Consider the following 18,690-nt stretch of genomic DNA (forward strand, 5'->3'; position numbering starts at 1 on the left):
AGGGCACAGCCAATAATTGCAGAGAGGGGATCTCAGAAATTATAATCTGATTATTTTTAGAAAACATCCTATACTTTCGTATCTCAAATGTAGTAAAATAATTTGACAACTGAAGAAATCTCCTTTTTGTTTCTTTTGTTCACAGAAAATGTGTCATGAGAAGACATTGTTGATAATGAATGCAAGACTGCCCTGAGCTCATACTGCCTCCTAGTCCAGCAACAGTACTTTAATGGTTGGAACTGCCCGCCCCAACCTACATTACTGCCCCCGCAGACACAGCCTGATGATCACCAGTGCCATGGGAGCGGTGCGAGTCAACAGGTAAGAGGGGGAAAATATTTGTAAACTATTTATTTACCATTAACAAAGACAGTAGTTACAATTTATAAACTCTTTATTAAGGATGACATATGAGAAAGTGGTACCAAAACATCCAGTGTACTATTTTCTAAACCCCTCCTTTTAATATTGATCGCCCATTCATAGTTTAACAACCATATCTAGATACAGCGAGCCTGTCCAACTGAGGATTTCTCCACATGTTAAAACTCTGTGTGCATTAAGAGTGATACTCTGCATTTTAAGATTTTTGTGGGTATGTAGCATTGGGAAATGTTTTGCCTGTCCAAAAAACAAAAGCCAACCTACAGTTGTAACCCATAAGTTGTAAAAGTTGTAAATCATAATACCAAATCTGATTAAAATAGACAACTCTTCATCTGTTTTTAGGATAAATAATTTACATTGGGTGCTTGGTAGGCTACTCACTTAACCTAGCCTTGCTTAGCTTAGACTAGGTAGGCTAATGTTAGCATCTCTGCCCTGTCCTTTATTGAATTTGTGGAAGTTTACATCCCTGCAAGCTAATCCAGCATTACCCAAGATTGCATTGCAAAAACATTGGTTCATTCTAAAAAACTTTTCTATTGTAGCATTTAATCTGCTTCAAAGTATGTTAGCTATTCAGCTAAACAGTGTTATGATGGAATGACATGTCTTAATTTACATTTTTTTTACTACGTATAGAACTTATAGGCATCAATAACTCTGGGGACAATTCTCAATTCTCCCAAACTCACATTCTCCCTTCTTGTTTTGCAGATACAGCATCGTTTCCACAGATGAAGATGCCGTGAAGATCTCCACCCTGGGCCTCCACAATGGCCATAGTCCTCTGACTCAGCAGACACTATTAGGGGCCTGCATGCGAGGTGAAGATGGAGGAGGAGGAGAGTGTCCAGGAAGTGATGAAGGAAGAGGTGCATTGTCTCTGAGAGTCACAAATGAGCCAATCGTCCACAACAGCTGCCGTGCTTCACCCTCATGTCGTCTGGGCCTGGATCTGGGCACTGGCCGCCTGCGCAGCCGCTTTGTGAAGAAGAATGGCCAGTGCAATGTGGTGTTCAATAACATGGAGGGTAAGCCACAGAGATACCTGGCTGACATTTTCACCACCTGTGTGGACATACGCTGGCGCTACCTGCTGCTTATCTTCACCACCACCTTCCTTCTGTCTTGGCTGCTGTTCGGCCTGGTCTTCTGGGGAGTGGCGCTGGCTCATGGAGACTTTGAAATTCGCCTTCCCATGAAGGAAGGGGATGCTCGGAGCACCACAGAGGAAGGACCAGACGAATGGCGGCCATGTATTCTCCACATTCAGGGTTTTATTGGGGCATTCCTCTTTTCCATTGAGACCCAGACCACCATTGGATATGGTTTCCGTTGTGTCACTGAAGAGTGCCCAGTTGCTGTGATGACCGTGGTTGTCCAGTCCATCGTAGGCTGCATTATTGACTCCTTCATGATTGGCACCATCATGGCAAAGATGGTGCGACCCAAGAAGAGGGCACAGACCTTGCTGTTCTCGCATCATGCTGTCATCTCATTGCGTGATGGTAAACTGTGCCTCATGTGGCGCCTGGGAAACATGCGCAAGAGCCACATAGTTGAGGCACATGTGCGTGCCCAGCTCATTAAGCCGCATGTGACAGCGGAGGGAGAGTACCTCCCTATGGAGCAAACAGACATTGATGTTGGCTATGATGATGGACTGGATCGGCTGTTTCTGGTGTCACCGCTGGTGGTGGTCCACGAGATCAACAAGAGCAGTCCGCTGTATAATCTGAGCCACAATGACTTGCAGAAAGAGGACTTTGAGATTGTGGTCATCCTGGAGGGGATGGTGGAGGCCACAGCTATGACGACCCAGGCCCGTAGCTCCTACTTGGCTAAGGAGATCATGTGGGGTCATCGCTTTGAGCCTGTGGTTTTTGAGAAGGGCGACCGCTACCACGTGGACTATTCCCGCTTCCATAAGACTTATGAAGTGCCATCTACTCCTCACTGCAGTGCCAGGGAACTGAGCCAGATGATGGGTCGTGGCAGGCAATCCTCGTCCTCCACCACCAGTTACTCCCGGTCTCCATCACCATTTGCCCCAAGGGCAGCCCGCCACCTACTGGGCCCTCACTCTCCCAGCGCTTTTTGCTACGAGAACGAGGTAGCCTTGTGCTGTGGGGATGATGATGAGGAGGAGGAGGATGAGAAGAGCGAGCCAGTGAGTCTAAGCATTAGAGGTGACAGAGAGGCAAAGATGAGAGATGACATTCATTTGGGATTCAAGGAGACATTTGTGGAGGAGCAGACAGTGGAGATGCTGTGTGTGCTGGACACAGAGAATCAGATGAGCCTCGACAGACTACAGCCCACCCTACCTTTATACATCAGCAGAGAGTCAGGAGTTTAAAGCCAATCAATGGGTAATGGCTGCCATTCCATTTGTTCCCTCTCTTTGTCTGCGTGCATCCGACCAAAGTATTGAACTAGTGTTAAAATAAAAAATGAAGGACACAGTTTAAACTGTACATCTGGTGAAAGAGAGGGATCTTTTTTTTGCAGCTGTCATGAACTTCACTCAGCTTTAGCTCATAACTTGCTCTGGTTTCAGGTATTGTACATTTTCATTTGTAACATCAGCATCTATACAACACACAGCTCATCTACTTTTAAATGTGGTGACCTGGTATTTCTTTCTAATCATGAGGTATCTTGATGTTATTGCTTTCTTGTTTTATTCAGTATGACCCGTTTATGAATTAAGTCAAGCCTTTTGTTCTTGATTTCCATTCAGTTCTTCCTGTAAATAGGGTGTGCTTTTGTTTTAATTTAAAAATGATCACTTTAGCTCTGATTTATACATCATTTACAAATAAATGTTATGAGAGAAAAACTATCTTATTTTAAAGAAAGCATGACAAAAATGCTCTGTAAAAATAAATTGTTTCTGTACTTTGGATTTCTGTCTTCCTTTTCCGAGTTCATCATTTCATATTTAAAAAAATGAGCCATTCCTTTTTTTTAATTCATCACATTATATACCATAATAGAAAACAAGTTCTAATAAAATAAAGTCCTGAACCGTGAAACAGAATTCAAACACTTGTAAGTATGTACTGTATAGATCAACAAGCACTTTATTCTTACTTTTATCAATAGATACGAACACTTTGCAACAGTGTGTTGTTTTGTATGACAAAGCATCTAATAAAACAAAACAGTATACACTGTTATGCTTGAATTGTCTCTGTTGAGTCTCAATTGCATATATTCTCACTGGTTTAAGGTTTGCAGACCACTCTACAAAGCAAGGCTGGATTAAAAAGCAGGAAATACCCTCTGGACCCCAAACATCCAGGGGAACTGAAACACCAGGTTCAACTAGTGGCAACTAATTGTTAGTCATGCTAGCAGCTCTAAGGACAGTCCACTGGTTGCTTGGTTGGTTGGTCCATCACCATGGTCTACTAGACTGAAATATCTGACTCTAACTATCAGACAGGAAGTTTTTATTATTTATTTTTTTAGACGTTCATGGTTTCCAGACGATGTATTGTAATAACTTTGGTGATCTGACTTTTCAGCTGAGTGAAATGGCTCAACAGCTGTTGGTTGGATTGCAATGGATTTTGGTGCATATACATGGTCTCCTAAAGATGAATTGTGATAACTTTTGTCATCCCTTAAGTATTTATTTAGCAGCATCAATATTTTAACTGGTTTGGTTTATGACCAACTGCCTGCAAAATTAAAAAAAAAATTGATCAGCCTCAACAGTACATTGTGTTTAGTGCTAATTAGAACATGTTAGCAAGTAACTAGGGATGTGAATATGGTAAAAAAAATAAAAAAATAAAAAACTTCTAAACAAGAGGCATGATGTAAGCATGTTAGCATGCTGATGTTAGCATTCAGCTCAAGGCAATTCTGTGCAAAGTACAACTTCACAGAGTTGTTAGTGTGGCTCTATATTCCTAATCTTGTTGGTAATTTGTCTGGTAACCTGCATCAGTACAGTATAAGTACAATATGAACTACGTTCTACATTATCATGTGATCTTGTTGTCCCATCTACGGTCCTGTGTTAAATTCTAGTTTTAATGAGCTTCTTATGAGTGATGGGGTCCTATAAATAAACACACTATTTCTGCCAGAGTTTGGATAGACATAAAACAATTAATAATAAGACAATTTATAATAATAATTTCTCTGTTTTGTAATTGTTTTTTTTCTTTTTTCTTTTTTAGCACAAATGCGTAGGCTTTGTAAATGAATTAAATGACTGAATTAGATTGCACAGATGTTCCTAATGAAGTGATTGGTGAGTGTATATCAAATGGATTTGATTAAGACAGGACTGACAAGAGCTTTTGGACAAGAGGTGAAATATCTCCAAGTCCAGTGACTTGACTTTGACTTGATATTTTATTCTGACCTCCTGTTGTTGCTGTTGGAGGTGAGTCACCCCATGAACTTTGTTGCTAAGCAACCAGGACAACACATTCTGCAAAATATAACAAAGCTACGTAACAAGGACAAATCCTCTATCCACCATCTAACTCACTCACAACTCCTCTGTTGGACCCACATTAGGATAGATGTGAGGAGCATCACGATTAAACTCTTCCATGACCCAATTGCAGTCATCTCTGTCTTGTTATGTCTCCATTCAAAAGTCCCAGAGATTGAAGGACAGATAGAAATAGATGAAATGCGTGTTAATCGTAGATCACATGGGACAGACTGGACTGAAGCAAGGACACGCAGGAATGAGAGGTGACAGGCTTTGGGTAGAATAGAGAGATGAAAAGAGAAGTGTAGACAGAGGCGGATGCACTGACCAAAATAATAATCACTAAAAAAACAAAAAAACATGAGGAGGCACTGAAGTCCTTCCCACTGCGATGTGGACTTTTGTTTCTGGCTGTTGTACAAGCTCCCCCATGTGGTTGCACAGTGACAGTGCTAAGGTGCTTTATAACCCTGTGTTGTTGACCACTGAACTGCTATTTTATGTGTGGTTGTTACATTGTGATTATTTTTACCTTGTACCATAGCTAATATCAGGGAATTCAAATTTATTATTATGAAATGAAAACTTGTTTCAATATGCAGTGATGAGATGATTGATTGTTTGCCCAAACAATTTCACCTCAAGGTCTGTTGGGTCGCTGTCCTTGAGCTTTCAGTCATCTTCATCAGCAGGTGCAGCGTGCTCAGTTCTTCCCTGTTTTCTGTGAATTACTACATAATTTTACCTCTTGAGGCTCAGTTATTCAATTAACAACTAGTCTCAGAGATTTCACAGAGATTCATAGGTTAAAGTCACTCTTAGGTGGAAGTACTCACACCTTAGAGATATATGAAACCTGTGACAAATGTTTGCACGTACAGTAGACACAGCTTAATTTAAGAGGTTACAAGCTGCAAAAGTTGGAAAGCTCTTAAACGTAAAAGTTGAGGAGCATTAAGAATATTATTGCACACAATAGCTCTTAAAGGACAGACTTAATCCTTACATGCTATTCAGGCCAAATCTGACAGATTCTTACATTTGGAAGCAATAAAAGTACAATTCATTTTAGCCTAAAATTTTTGTCTAAAATTGTCTTTTCAAAAAGTGAACCCAAATATACTTTTTTGTTGTTGGTGCATCTGAGACATTAAGAGAAGAAGGTGTTCAAGGTTACATTTGACATGAATTTCTTAAAAAATTAAAAAAATTTAACTAATAAATGTTTGCTGTTATGATCTCCTCTTTCAGGTAACATGGGACCATAATATTGTGTGATTGTGACATTTGTTCTCCGTAGCAAACTTAAAGAATACTCTTTCCTCTATTTAAAATCATCATTAAAGAATAACAACCCATTTATTCATGACTGATGAGATGTTTATGAATGAAAAGCAGATTTGTGGAATACGTTTGGAATAGAGACTAATTATGAGGGGCTACTGTGAAGGGTCACCGTATGAACAGTATGTACAAGTTAAAACAATCCTCACAGGCCCATATGTACATTAAAAGCACTGCTGATGGCTAATGGTTCTTCCTGTTCATACTGGCTGCGAAAAGTTCACTTCTTAAAGAAGTGATGAGGGACCAAAAAAAAGTATTTCTGTGTTTACTTATAGCTAATATGAGTTTGACAAATTAAAGTTGTTTTAAATGTTACAGTATTTTTAGTACAAACCACATTTTTTTAGTTATTCTCCCTCCACTGCAGCTCAGACAGGAAATAGGAAATTATGGATGTACAACCAGTGTATTTTTTTTTATTAATTATTATTTAATTTATTAGTTCTATATTTAAATTAAATTAAATTAGATATATTACTAGAATTAAATATATACAGGCCCACTGTACAAAGTAAAGCCAATTATAAAAGTTGCAATGCAAATTTGAGCATGTGAGAGTTGTTTTAAGACAGACTTATATAATAGTTATATAATAATTTTGATTAAACGAGAACGATGGCCTGCAGTGCACTCGTATCACATCAGATTTTCAGGGATGGGATATCTTGTACTTTAATTAAAGTTTATTACATTTTTTTAATTTATTTATTAAAGGCCAGGCTCACATCTTTTCAGGCCTGTCTTTAAACAATACTCACATGGTCAGATAAGCAGTGAAGCAGTTTTCAGTTGCTGCAATCATTTCTTCCATTCATACTGGTACAGGAGATCCCATCTTACATGAATCTTATTAAACCTATGATTAGACCAGTCTACCTATTCAGGTGTCCAGCATCCAGAGTCCAGATCAGATGCCAGTGCCTTGTTTAAGATCCTAATTTGCATACCTGTTGATGTAGGAGGAAACTAAAGTAACACCACACAACTCTCAGAGCTGAGAGTCAAACCCAGGTGACAGCACTAACCACTGAGCTGCTGCTCCTCATTAACCTGATGGATAATTAGAGCAATGTCATGCTCTAATTTCCCCCGTGCTGCTCAGTTCAGCCCTTTTATGTCTTTTTAATTCTTCACAAGACCAAACAAGGTGAAAACTCTTTTGGCTCAGATTATTTTACATGATAGGTAAACAGTCTCAGGGAAACTCCCTCCATCATCTTCTTCCCATGTAATCTAATTGATGAATCTTTAATGTGGTTAAATGTCGTCTCCTGTCCACTCTAACAAGCCATTTCCCCTTCGCACTATCTGCTTCGTCCTCCCTGCTGCCATCCCATCATTCTCTCTCCAGCTGTTTTCTGATGCTGGTTAATTAACCAGACCGTCACACTCCCTGTCATCAGCATCTGTGAGACAGAGCAGCTGGGTGACCTTTGTGACCTTTGTTAGGACTGCTAATGGCTAACTAGGATCTTTCCTAATAAGGTGGTGTGTGTTCATCTTCATGTGTGCGCTTAGGTTAAGTGTGTGTGTGTGTGCTTTCATGTGTGTGACACCCCGTATATCTTTGTGCCCTCTCTGGCCTCACTGGCTGTTTGTGGCCTCGGGCAGTGTGACCAGAGCTGGTGACAGTGTGTATGCTCAGCAGGGGACAGTATTTAGGCACTGGGGAGCTGTGACCGGGGGATCTTTGATTCCATAATAAGCTGTTGTGTGTTGTGGAGCTGTGAAGCAGCTCGCTGGGGGGACAGAGGAGCATTGTGTGCTGCTCAGCACAGCTCTACTCAGCAGAGGAGGCCTGGCTGAACTGTGCTGGGAAGCACCACAGGGCAAACATCTTCTGGATGCTTCTTTCTGTCTGTCTGACTGTCGGTCTGCTTTCTTCTATCTGTATATACTCTTGTTTATCTTGTATTTCAATCCCAGGTTTCTATCAGCACAACCAGTCATGTTTCAAAAGCTAAATGGCTAATTGGCTTATGTCTTTGTTTAGATCCAATCAAGTTAAATGGGCTTTATTGCCATGAGTGTTTCAAGAAAAATGTTTCCAAAGCATCAAAATACAATTTGTCAAAATATTTGATCAGAGCAAAATAACAATAAATGTAACATTAACACAACATTCTAATTATTAATTATATTGAATTATATATATACAGTATATCATGTGCAGGTACTTGAGTGCATGTGCATGTATGTGTGTGTGTGTGTGTGTGTGTGTGTGTGTGTGTGTGTGTGTGTGTGTGTGTGTGTGTGTGTGTGTGGAGGTCACTCACTGTCTCTCAGGTTGTGGTATGTTGATGTATATTGGACAGCATGATCTGTATCCTTCTCCCAGCAGTATTTTTAATTTTGAGAAGTTAAGTTAGTTCTTTCAAATCAGAAATTGTAGCGTGGAATTTGTTAAAGTAAATGTTCTTTATTTCATCGAATGTTTCACATGGTGGGAGGAAGTGCATCTTTGTCTCAAACAGTGACCACATATAGTGTTTTCTTTTGGTTGTCATAATTTTTGTGTCGTCCTTTTTCCTACCTTTGTTGTGAGCCTGTATTTGGTTAGGATCTGTCTCATGCTTTCTGCCAATTCATCATCTCTTTTTAGGTCCAGGTAATGTTATAACCTACTCTGGCTTTTCTTCGCTTTTCTAGCTGACTTGACTGATCTTGTCATCGCAGAATCAGTGGTTTCAGGCAAATTGTAGGCTTTTTTCTCTACTTCCCTTCATTTCCTGTCGTTTCTATGATTGCCTGCTATCAAATAAAGGCTAAATACTTAAAATCATGACACCATTATCATACTTTTTGGTTAAAATTTTAGAACATGTGCACCACAACAATATTAACTGACACAATAAATACATTAAAGGAATAATATGACATTTGGGGAAATATCTTTATCTGCTCACCCCTGTAAAATCACAAACTGTCATTTTTGCATTGACTTTCTCTATTGCTTTGTCACATTTCTGAAAACATTTTTCAACTTCTCAGCACTGAGAATGCATTTCCCAAAACAGCTCATACAAGCAGCAAAACACTATTGAAAACCTGCAAAAGGCTGAAACTCACTCAAAACCTTTAATTCATGTTTCAACATTAAGTTATTGTGTCATTGCCACTTAAATGACATTTTTCCTTTGACATTGTGTAAAACCAAAGTGCTCAAACGGTTTGTATGATTTGTAGGAATGACAGTGGACTCTGGAAGTGTGTTTCTCATCAACAGTCTTGTCTGTCATGTTTTCACTGTCACTGAATGTGACTGAGTGCTGTTCTTCTGAAGCAAACTGACTACTATTGTGCATCAAAGTGAAAATGCTTCACTTCATTTTGTCAAATAAAACAGCACTTAGACTTGCATGTGATGTGAAGAAAAACAAGTTTATTATCCTGCAATGTTCACACAACACAGTACATTACAGCTCTATGACTGTGTTTAATACTCAGACTTACACCTGTAAGCTAACTGGACAGCATGTGCCATTGGTTGATCTAATATGTGAGAAACTCAATATTCATAAGTTAAATTCAACTTTCACCTGGCTGCAAATGTATCAATTTAGTCTTTTCGAGCTCTACGTATCAAAGCAATTTATGAAACATGAACTTGGCAGATATTCTGTATGTAATGAGTCTTACATATTTTTGAGAGTAAAACTGTTAAACTGAGAAGAAACAATCTGTTTTGACATCTACGTCCTTGGGTTTGTTAGTTGGTTGGTTTATTATTACATACAACCAATAATTGTTCAAATTGTAAACAGTTAATAATTGGCTTAAATGTGGTAAAATGTTTGCAAATGGATAAAAACTCAATGTTCTGAAGAATTGCACTTATTGTTTTGACATCTTCAACTGTCTTTTGAGACTTGAGCCAAATAAACTGAGAAACACTGTCATTAGTAATCTTTAGAAAGGCCATTTGATTTTGTTGCATTTGGACTGCTTCCCCTTGTTTCCAGTCTTCATCATAAGCTAAGGTAACAGTCTGTAGCTTCATATTCAACACAAAGACGTCAGAGTGGTATAATTCTTCTCATCTGATGTACAAGACAGTGAACAAAAACTGTGGGTCCTGCTTTATTACCTGATCTAAAGACCATGTGTGAAAATCTAATTTAAAGATTTTTTAAAATGTCTGTTTTGTGTTCCTCAGCTGATGATTGAATTACCACACAGCAAACCTGAGGACATGTAGTATAAAAAACTAGGTAACAGCTGGCAACATCAATAACAGACAATAAACACAGAGACTGGGAGAAGCTGAGGATTAAAAGGAGCCATTTCTGCTCGAGCAGGTGAGTGCAGCTGTGACTTAGTGAAATTAAATGCTGTTTTTGTATGTGAATATTTGAATTTGAATCATGTTTTCTGAATTTGTATGTGAATTATTATGTAATTAAGTGTTATGATTTGTGTCTGAGTTTTGCCATGTGTAATTTGTAGGAGCCAGTTTTGAATTGGGTTATGTTCTTCTCCACAGTCCAGTGTCTGAAAGAAAGTCTAATATTTGTGCTTCAAAGCAGCAAAATAGACTGCAATCAAAAAGAAAACAGGTTGGTGCAACATTTAAATAATTAGTGGTTTTAATCTGAAAGCTTCATGACTGCAAAACTAGTAAATGGTGTCTGTGAAAATGAATGTCAAGTATGAAGTTCAGATCCAAATTCATTACTTTTCAATAATGCTTAAAGAATGTTTAGTTCTGTGATTTTTATGTGGCCTATTCTACATGAGCATCACAACAAGTCAAATTCATTACACTGACTTAGTAACAATTGCCTTCCACTTGTCTGTCTGTGTGACTGTCTACATGTCTATCCATCTGAACACCTGTCTGTGCTTTTCTTCTTCTGTCACTCCAACACTGACAGCTTCTCTGTTGGAACAGACGCTGCCTCTGTAAATCTGACAAATGCAAATCTTTCTGCCCTTTACAGACTGTGTGACATATATCCATCTGCTGATGTGTACGACTATCGTCACACATCAGGAAAATTAAGTTTCTCATCGTCATTCATGGGTTTAAAAAAAAAAAAAGAAATAAAAATGACAGACATGAGGGACGTCATAAATCACCACATTTCTCACTCTCTGCTCCCAAATATCCCATCCATCTTTCTGTCTTGTTGCCTTTTATCTCCCCCTCTGCTCGGACAACAACAGACCCTTTCATGTAGCCATCTCTTCCTCAGACCCCTCAGGCCATCTTTCTCTTTCGTTCACACAGACTAATTAAATGTTCTGAGAAGAACTCATGATTGGAAAGTCTGCTCTCTACTCTTTATCTCTCTTTTTTGTTTTTCCCTCTTTTCTCATAAAAAATTCTCAACAAAATCCACATTTGAGTTATTGTCCCTGATGGCATTTGCAAGTTGTTTTTAAAATCAAGACACAAATGTTTGTCTTTTCTTATAGTAAAACATGTCACTTTATTTGTGGTTTTAGATCAGTTGTTATCAGACAAATATGAATACATAACAGATCAAATGTGTTACATTCAAGATTTTACATTCATTCACTTGCCTTAGACATTGAAGAGAGTGTGCAGTAGTCGACAGGTAAAATGTAAATTCCTTAATGCAGAAGGTGGGTTTTCATTATTTCTTTAGACAGAGTTATTTTCTGAAGAAAGAAAAAGGGGAAAGAGGGAGATAAAATGAAAAAAATATGTGAAAACAAGGAGAGTCAATTATACAACCGAAATCAACAAAAACAAATGTAAGATGCTTTTTGCACTCAGAGTTTGGCTTCATTGAGAGTTTCTGAGACCACACATACCCAGAAGCAACAGTGGAAAATTAATGTTTCTGACAACCTTATCTGACACATAAAAACTGAACAATGAGCACCAGAGCAGGAAACTAAGCAGAGGAACATTTTGAAAGTCTTTCTTTCTAATGATGATGATGAAGTTTTTCATGATTCCAGTTCCTCATGTCTCCATTTGTGTTTCCAAATGCTGTACCTGCACAAGTTCACAGTACTCCAAGTCAAAAACAAGTGTGTGTGTGTGTGTGTGTGTGTGTATGTGTGTGTGTGTGTGTGTGCGTGTGTGTGTGTGTGTGTGTGTGTTATGGGTCTTATATGAAGCTGTCCACAGCCTCTAATTAGGTTCTTGCTTAATTGGACACTGATTGAAAACCTCTGAAATCAAAAGATGCCTGAACCTGGTCCATTCAGTCCTTATGTATCCTTTATTTAAATTTCTTGTCCACTTTTTGTACTTTGTTACATTGTTTAACAGCGATCAATCTTACACAATGAAACATTATTGATGGGATAATATCCTTACAATGAAACACTTCCAACTGCTTATTTTGACCAGAGCTAGAAAGAATTTGAAGTCTAACTAAAGGCCGACATATATGCATGACTAAACAGCGTGCTGGTTCGTATGACTGTGGGGCAAAACCGTCATAGAGTTGTTACATGAATGCCACCATTGTCTGTCACCATCATCCCCATCATCATCATCACCATCACACTCTGAGTTTCAACCTCATCCTGCATCTGAGTCATAGACATAAATATAAAGTGTATTCCTGTCTATCACACTCTGCTTTATTTCTCTTTTTTTTTTGTTTTTTTGGTACTTTCTTCTTTTTCATGCAACAAATCATTTCTAAATTTCTTTCTTTATCTCTCTGTTGTTCATTTTCCCTCTCCTCCATTTCTCCCAGTCAGGCTGAAGTCGTAGCAAATAGATGCGGACACAGCAAACCACCGAACAATAGGCCATTCATGATGCTCTGCAATGCAATGATGATCCTGCTCTGCCCCCCCACCCCCCACCCCTCCACCCCTCACCCCCCCCACCCCCACTCTGCACCAGCCTCCACAGCTGCACAGGAATGTGGTCCAACAAGTTACCCCCTCCTCTTCCCTGCCGCCACCACCATCGCTACCACCGCCACCACCTCACCAGTGCTGCTGCCACCATCGCAACCGAAGCCCCTCTCTCCCCAAATAAAAAAAGACGAAGGCAAGAAACTAAGAGGGGGGTGGGGGGGATGGGGATGGGGGGGGGGGACTCTGCAGAAGGAGCACAAAGAGAGGATTCATGGCCGGTCACATACACTTGCAGAGAAAAAAGACGGGGACCCATTTAAGTGTGGTGCAGCTGCACTAATTCACTGGGTGAAAATGCGAGGAAAAGGAGTGACAGAGGTCAGATAGCAGAATCATTTTTTATTCATCCTCATGGATGGCGGGTCACTGCATCATCACCACTTGCAAAGTCTGCATAAAATTGAGTGATGAATGCAGAAAACACCTGCATCCCTGGGTGTGATGAATCTCCCAGTTTCCTCCGAGCACAAATTCCAAATAACTGCACTACCTGACCTCTCAGCTACAGTACACGTCACTAAACGTATGACCTGTTAGAAACCCCCAATGTCACCTTTCATACACTTTTAAATCCAGGTGTAGATATTATAATAATGTACTGTAAATACTGACATCCAGTCCTCAAGTTATAGAGAAAAACTTATGATACTGATGTGGCAATGTTGTTACTTTTTCCAAAGAAGAACAACATGCGGTTTGTGAAAACACTGCACGGGATCTCACATATCAGACTGGGAGAAGTTCTTAATGAGATGCGCAGTACAGTGTGAAACCCTGAGTCAAAATATTTGAGTCACATGAGACTCTTGAGTTTTATTGATAGTCTAGCTTGAGAGTTGGAATTCCCCAAGCAAAAGGACTGACTTCAACTGTTTTTTTGCACAAACCCTGAGAGGCACTGGCATTTATGAATTATATACAATGTTTTCCACCAACCAAGAAAATGTTAAGCATAAGAGGAGCAGTTGTATCTACAGAGAAACTCGTTTTAAACAACCACTCTCAATCCAAAGAGACATTTCTCAATACAATCTGAAGCTTCTGCGCCAATCCTGGCCATTTCTGACACAATTTTGGATCCTTTTGTCGAGTTCGTCATCATTTGGAACAAATGACGCCATTCATTTCAGCCCAATGTGCCCATTGACATGGGAATGAATGCTTTCCACCAATTATACATGAGTTTAATGCAGAATGTGACCCAGCATGTGAATATTTGACCGCTGTGCATGCTTCCCTTATCTGCATCCCTCTCACACTCTGTTTCTCTCACACTATCTGCATCTCCCTGTTTTTCTCTCTCTTTCCTTTTTCCCTCCATCCATCGTCAGATTTCAGGAATTTCCCCTGGGAGTTGCTCAAGTATTAAGGCCAAAGCAAAAGGGCGTCCTCTTTTTTCCCTCTTCTCCTGTTTTCTTTGTCCTTCCACCACCTGACCAACCCGATCAGCAAATTTTCCGTCTGAAAACATTTATAACAAAATATTCTTCATTAGTATCCACCCTGATTTCAACCCTCAAAGATGGCTCAGTTTCACCTCCATGTATAAGTGTGCACCTGAGAAGTGACTCTTTGACCTCCGTGCTGATCATGATCTTTGACCTCTCTGCTGATCATGAGACCTCGTCCTCCTCGACTCTCCCCCAGAAGCCGCAGGAAACAGGTTCTTGTGATACAGTGGTCTGTGCAGCCATGGAGAGGCCCATTACTGCAGTCACATGGCAGGTTAGCACAGGGACTGATGCGACCATGTGAGCTCTATTTTCTAACAAGTTACAGCTGCCCTGAGGCCCATGAGAGTTTCACACAGGACATGGAAAATGTCTGAAAATGCATGGCCGTTACAGATAAGGATGTTGCTCTTTTCTCATTTTTTATTTTGCACATACTGTATGGGAAAAGAATCATCCAAAGTTGGGGACAGGTGATATTTGGGTGACAGGTGGACTATCCACAGGCTGCTGCACTTCCTTTAAAACATGTTGGTGGAATCTTACAAAAATGAGAAACTATAATCTTGAGTTGAGATGTTTATACACATATAAAGCTCTGAGATATTGAGCTACATACGTTTTGCTTTAAAAAATAACTTAAATATTCAATGACAGGAGATTTTTTTAAACCAGAAACACCATCAACATGTGCTTTTATACCAGTTTAATTGTCAATAAATACAATTAAATCTTATCATTTTGAAGTCTGAGGTTGCCAGAGGAAGTATAATCATTTGAAATTTGTAGGTTCAACTTCCACTTTCGCATATTTGAAGCCTGCCCTCCAACACTTTCACTTTTTGGTTTCTCAATATTTTTTTAGTCACATCTTTAATATAAATATACCAACTATAAACAACATAAGCAGGTGGATTGTTTGATTAGCCATGTAAACAATATGATGATGTCAATTTATCTGGAATTAAAGAACAACATGTATGAAAATTGGAGGGACACTGATAAATGAGGCCTGCTTTACTGCAATGCAGGATCAGAAGACCTGCAGGCGAATATGGAGGAAGCGACAATTATCATCAAGAAACCACATACACTATTTATCATAATGAACATCTTTAGAGATTAATCCAGCAGACTGTCTGTTCTGTTTTACAGCATCGAAAACATATAATGAAGACGTCTGAGGACTGCTCAGAGGCCTGCTGAGACCCGCAGAGACACATTCAATAACAAACTGCGCCGAGTTTTACTGTGAGTTTTATCCATTAAAAGAAATAAACTTTAACGCTTAAAATTATGACACATTTTCACAGTGTTAAAAAAAAACTTCACTGAAAATTAAACGTCTCTTTCACTAATTAGTATTATAAAGGCCACGGTCCTTTTTCTCTTTCGCTCCTCTGTTTTATGATTATTAGGCAACAGATTTTATTCATTATTAAAAAGCCACTTCTCGTTCATTTATAATAATATAAAACCCTCTATAATAGGCTATAATAAAAAGCCCAGTAGTTTAACAGATTTTCGCGTTTGGGTTTGATGGAGGTCATTTTCAGGTGAAAAAAAACTTGTATGAAGTTTGATAATTTGGTCTTAGTTAAAAACATTTCACTTCGCTTTTTGAGTAACAGAAAATGTTTTGGACTGAATAAAATTCTCATTGTCCCATAAATTATAAAAAGAAGTAGATTTTTTATTAAAGTGTTTTAGTTGATTTTTTGCAGGTGAAAAAAATGTGCAAATACTGCTAACACTTAACTTTAGCAATACTTTTAAATGTCTGTTTTCCCCCCATGAGCTAAAATTAATTTTCAATATAATAAAACCATTCCAGTGAAAAGCGGAGCTGCAGTCATTCTATAATATAACTCTGAAGAACAGCAGAAGTAACCAGCACGGTATAGGTAAAAAGCTATTAGTCCTCATTCATAATTCAGAAATGTAATAATGACACGACAGAAAAATATACATCAGAGTTGTTAATGTCATTAGGAAGTCTCTGCATTGTCTCACATTAACTCATTAACTCATAAAGATGTTGTAGTCATTTAAAAAAGTCACGACTGAGTCCCGGAATAACTCCTGCAGGAATGTTTAGTGATAAAAGACTATTATAAAAACGCAGTGGCTCTTATTAAATATATATTTAATTATTTCAAAATGCAATTAGAGGATAAACCCCTTGAGACGCACCATCTCGTTTTAGAGGGGCACAAAAACATTCAAATTTGTTTTAACATTTTATGAGGGGAACTGTTATTTAATGTAATTATATAACCGTATTTTCTCAGGCAGGACAGACACTGCTGATGTAAAAAAAAAAAAAAAAAAAAGAAACACCTTGCTCTGATAGACCAACTCCCTGGGGGGGCATGCACATCCAGCTGTACTAACTAAACACTCTGAAAACCGCAGCTTCCTCCCTCTAGTCTGAGCAAACCCGGTCAACAAGATGTACAACTACACAAATACTTTAAACACTTTGCCTGAAAAAAACAACAACAGCAAAAAAAAAAAAAAAAAAAAAAAAATCAACCCTCCCCTTGTATCGTTAGACGAAAAACACTCACTTCACTCGGAGGCCTCAAAGCTGGATCCCAGTGTTTGCTGGTTGGTTCGGTGGGGTGCAGCCTGTAGGTGTCTCCCCCACCCCACCACCTACTCTCCTCCACCAACCCGTCACCCTCTCATCCCCCAAACACAAGTCCCTCCGCCATCAGCACCTTCCGAGGCCCAAATCCAGGTGCTGCAGAGAGTTTTTTAGAGATATAAATGTGTCGCAGAGGGAGAAACAAGAGAGATCCGTGCGTCCCGTCTGCCGCTGAGTATTTTCTATGTGTGCGCCACTGCTGTCTATGCTCGGACATAAGGGGAGAAAGACGCACACATCGCTCTCTGTTATCAATTTTTTCCATGTTTGCAGCACAAAACTGCTTTTTGTTCCCCGTTTTTTTTTCATTTACGAGGGTTAATGGATAGAGGCTTGGGCGTTTGATCACATGGCCACAATTCACCTGAGATGGAGACAAAGAGAGCAAAGAGAGAGGAGAGGGAGAGAGAGAGAAAACTGAGAGCCACGCTCAACATGAGAGGCAATGGAGACACAGGAGTTATTGTTGCATTCATTTTGTGTGTGAGTGAGTGTGTGTGTGTGTGTGTGTGAGGGAGAGAGAGAGAGAGAGAGAGAGAGAGAGAGAGAGAGAGAGAGAGAGAGAGAGAGAGAGAGAGAGAGAGAGTGTGTGTGTGTGTGTGTGTGTGTGTGTGCGAATGTGTCTACATCAGATGCTGCTATGGTCGATTCTCTTCCTTCCCATCAGACCAAGCTTAACGTCGCAAATCATGGCCTCCAAGCGTGTACAACTCAGCCAGCGCGCAACTATCGCAGCAGTCCTGCTTTACGCACAGAAAAGGGGAAAAAATGACTTAAAAGGTCATTAATTTATTCTCATCTATGTTCACTTTGTTATTTTGTTAAGGATAAGGTATCAAGAGCAAGGAGTTGTTATCTTTTTCTTTCAATCTGTGTCACGTTTCCAGATATTTGGCCCATTCTTTCAGAAGACAGTTTGATTAGACATATTTAATTATTCATTATTGACTGAACTTGCGTCTGTTTTTAAGATACTTGGTAATAAGGAGCCTTTAATTATCAATAAGGTCGTTAAAGTTAAACTTGTGATTTCTTAAACACATCCTTTTGGATCAGACGTTTTCAATGAGAGAGTTCATTAACTGATCACGTCATTCATTATGCTTGGACACTTGAATTTAGTAACGATAATACAGTTTATATTATCAAAGCTAAATGTGTTATTCGTCTATTTTTAATGTATAATGTTTTAAAGGTTGATTTGCGGCCTTACAGATAAAAATAGATGCTGATTAATTGATATGAATTTTATTCAATTAGTGATCAGTTTGTCAAATAGAAAGTTTATCACACAAACCTGGTTAATAGTTCATTCTCTATTTATCTTATCTTCCTCTTCTTCTTAAAATTAGTACCCAGTTTTTTTTACCTGATAACTTGTAAAAGGTTGTTTGTTTGTTTTTTAAAATATAAAAGTTGCTACATGATTTTGTCTTAATCAGAGCTGCTCACTTCACAATTCCTTTTTTTCTGTTTTTTTTTTTTAGGAACGCGACCACAGGAGGCAATAACTCTCTTCATGATTGTTTATTTGTTTG

At 39.0% G+C, this 18,690-nt stretch overlaps 1 protein-coding gene across 1 annotated transcript; it reads left to right on the plus strand.

Annotated features, from left to right (window-relative positions):
• Nucleotides 1-232: 232 nt before the first annotated feature.
• LOC128368566 (ATP-sensitive inward rectifier potassium channel 12-like) lies at nucleotides 233-2,749 on the plus strand. Its single transcript, XM_053329418.1, has 2 exons — nucleotides 233-324; nucleotides 1,105-2,749. Exons 1-2 carry the CDS (start codon nucleotides 233-235, stop codon nucleotides 2,747-2,749), a joined length of 1,737 nt encoding a protein of 578 aa, XP_053185393.1.
• Nucleotides 2,750-18,690: the final 15,941 nt, after the last annotated feature.

The sequence above is a fragment of the Scomber japonicus genome, chromosome 2 (genome assembly GCF_027409825.1).
Source record: "Scomber japonicus isolate fScoJap1 chromosome 2, fScoJap1.pri, whole genome shotgun sequence".
Classification (NCBI taxonomy): Eukaryota; Metazoa; Chordata; class Actinopteri; order Scombriformes; family Scombridae; genus Scomber; species Scomber japonicus.